Raw genomic sequence first — 2,242 nt, forward strand, 5'->3', positions numbered from 1 at the left:
TGTGTGTGTGTGTGTGTGTGTGTGTGTGTGTGTGTGTGTGTGTGTGTTAGGTCATACCTGACGCCAGTGCGAGATGAGGAGTCAGAGTCCCAGAGGAAAGCTCGCTCCAGACAAGCTCGACAGTCAAGGAGGTCCACCCAGGTTAGTGAACCGATATTACCAACACGTAAAATGACAGCTTTCCACATCAGGATGACGGGTCTTCTTTTCTAATCAAGAGCTATTTGATTATTTGAGACATGTTTTATTTTTAAAACTAACCTTGTAAAGCACAAATCAGACGGATGATTTTTATGAATTTTATAACTAGAATAAGTCAAAAAATGTAGAGAATTCAGATTCTAAAGATGGTGCATTACTCTCTTCCTGCAGGGTGTGACGCTGACTGACCTGCAAGAGGCGGAGAAAACAATCGACAGGAGTCGTACCCCAAAGACCCGAGAGGAGGAGAAGGAGGAGAAAGAGAAGCAGGACAAGGAGAAGCAGCAGGAGGAGAAGAAAGAGATGGAGGTCAAGGAAGACGATTACCGATCGAAGTACCGCAGCTTCGAAGAGGTGAGTTTCTGTTACAGCCCAACCAATCACTGTATCGACACCTTTAATATACACCTTAAATATCTGAATTTAATCTCTCCTTACCAGCGCTACCGGCCTTCGTCTTCCTCCTCTACCTCGGCCATTTCCACAGTCAGCACTGCCTCCACCCCGTACACTAGCACCGCTTTGTCCTCCAGTTCCAGCTCCCTCAACAGGCCCAACAGTCTCACGGGCATCACCTCCTCCTATAGCCGTTCCTCCAGAGACACAGAAAAAGGTCGGTGCCTCTCCCCATCCACATCCACCTCTACAGCAGCTCCTTCCTGACCGGATCTATTCATCCGCTTTACATTCACTACGTAGATGGTGTTGCAAAACTTCTATCTGATCCGGTCTCTTTGTGTGTGTGCTGTTAAATAGGTGAGCTCATAGGTTAAAAGCCAGCATTGGCTATCTTAAAGCTGGGGAGGGAAGTTTATTTTTGCCATCATTGGGTAAAAAAAAATCCATAAAAACCTTTCAGCATATTGTAATTCAAGTGGTCTGAGAGAAAACTAGACATCTGCACCGTCTCTTGGCTCCGTGACGGGAGGCTTTGACCGATCAGAGACAGAACGCTCCTATTGGCTGTTCTGCAGATGCAGATGTGCGTCACATTGTGAAAGCACGATTTAACAGTGGAATATCCAGCTGTGGTAACAACACTGCAAATCAACCCAAAATGGAAGACGGACTTCACAAAAATCTATTAATAAAAACACGTGTTGATCTCAGTGAAGCGTCTCAGAGACAGAGAGAAAACCGCTCGGTCCACATTCTCATGCTGTGCCACATGCTGATTAAGGGCCTCCAGACAGAGAGGGATTGGGTTGTGTTTAATATTCAGTCACTCCTCTCTTAACAAATAAACCCATGAAGCATATCTGGGAAAACTGAAGGCAGAAGGAAACACTGACCTCTTTGTTCTCCCGCGAACACAATGGCCTTTTATTTCCCCTCTGAACTCGAGCCAAGCCGAGTTGTTGTCCTCATCGTGTCTTTTGAAGTCAAGTCACTGCCTTGTTTGATGTGAACTTTTCTGTTTTTCACTTTGAATTCCTGTTAGGATTACTGTATGAGCGTTTGCACAATGTTGATGTCTAAATATGCAAACTCCTGGTCTTCTCCTTTTATTGAGGAGTTGACTAAAGATCTAATATTGTAGTACATGCTGTTACTGTAAGTTTACACAGGCTGTCATCTCTTTATTCTGTCTTTTAATATGCTGTGATGTTGGTATCACGTGTGTTTGTTAACCTGCTGTCGTCTCTCCTCGATTGGACAGAAATAGACAAACGGGAGGAGGAGAAGGAGGGAGAGGACAAGTCTCAGCCTCGCTCCATCCGGGATCGCAGGCGGCCCCGCGAGAAGAGGCGCTCCACCGGCGTCTCCTTCTGGACCCAAGATGTAAGAGACTTTGGTCATCATAAGTATTTAAAGCACTCTTGATGAGGTGCAGCGGTTCATAACACTTTCTCTTCCTCTCTTGATCAGTTGAAGGGTAACTCTTTGTTACCTGTGTTTTTTTAATTCCAGGGTGATGAAAATGACCCTGATCAGCTGTCGGACTCAGAGGAAGGCAGCACCAAGGGAGAGCCACAGGTAACTCTTCTCTCTCACACACACACACACACACACACACACACACACACACACACACACACAC

The 2,242-nt window shown here is 45.8% G+C and overlaps 1 protein-coding gene across 12 annotated transcripts in view; it reads left to right on the plus strand.

The window, feature by feature from the left end:
* ppp1r12a (protein phosphatase 1, regulatory subunit 12A) overlaps positions 1 to 2,242 on the plus strand; it is a 38,119-nt gene that overhangs the window by 27,626 nt on the left and 8,251 nt on the right. For all 12 annotated transcript variants that reach the window (XM_031859181.1, XM_031859182.1, XM_031859190.1 and 9 more), the window contains 5 exons: positions 51 to 141; positions 373 to 555; positions 643 to 814; positions 1,862 to 1,983; positions 2,113 to 2,178. In XM_031859181.1, coding sequence (XP_031715041.1) covers positions 51 to 141; positions 373 to 555; positions 643 to 814; positions 1,862 to 1,983; positions 2,113 to 2,178 — 634 coding nt within the window. The remainder of the gene's footprint in view (positions 1 to 50; positions 142 to 372; positions 556 to 642; positions 815 to 1,861; positions 1,984 to 2,112; positions 2,179 to 2,242) is intronic.

This window comes from Anarrhichthys ocellatus, unplaced genomic scaffold, assembly GCF_004355925.1.
Source record: "Anarrhichthys ocellatus isolate YVR2014 unplaced genomic scaffold, GSC_Weel_1.0 scaffold21, whole genome shotgun sequence".
NCBI lineage: Eukaryota > Metazoa > Chordata > Actinopteri > Perciformes > Anarhichadidae > Anarrhichthys > Anarrhichthys ocellatus.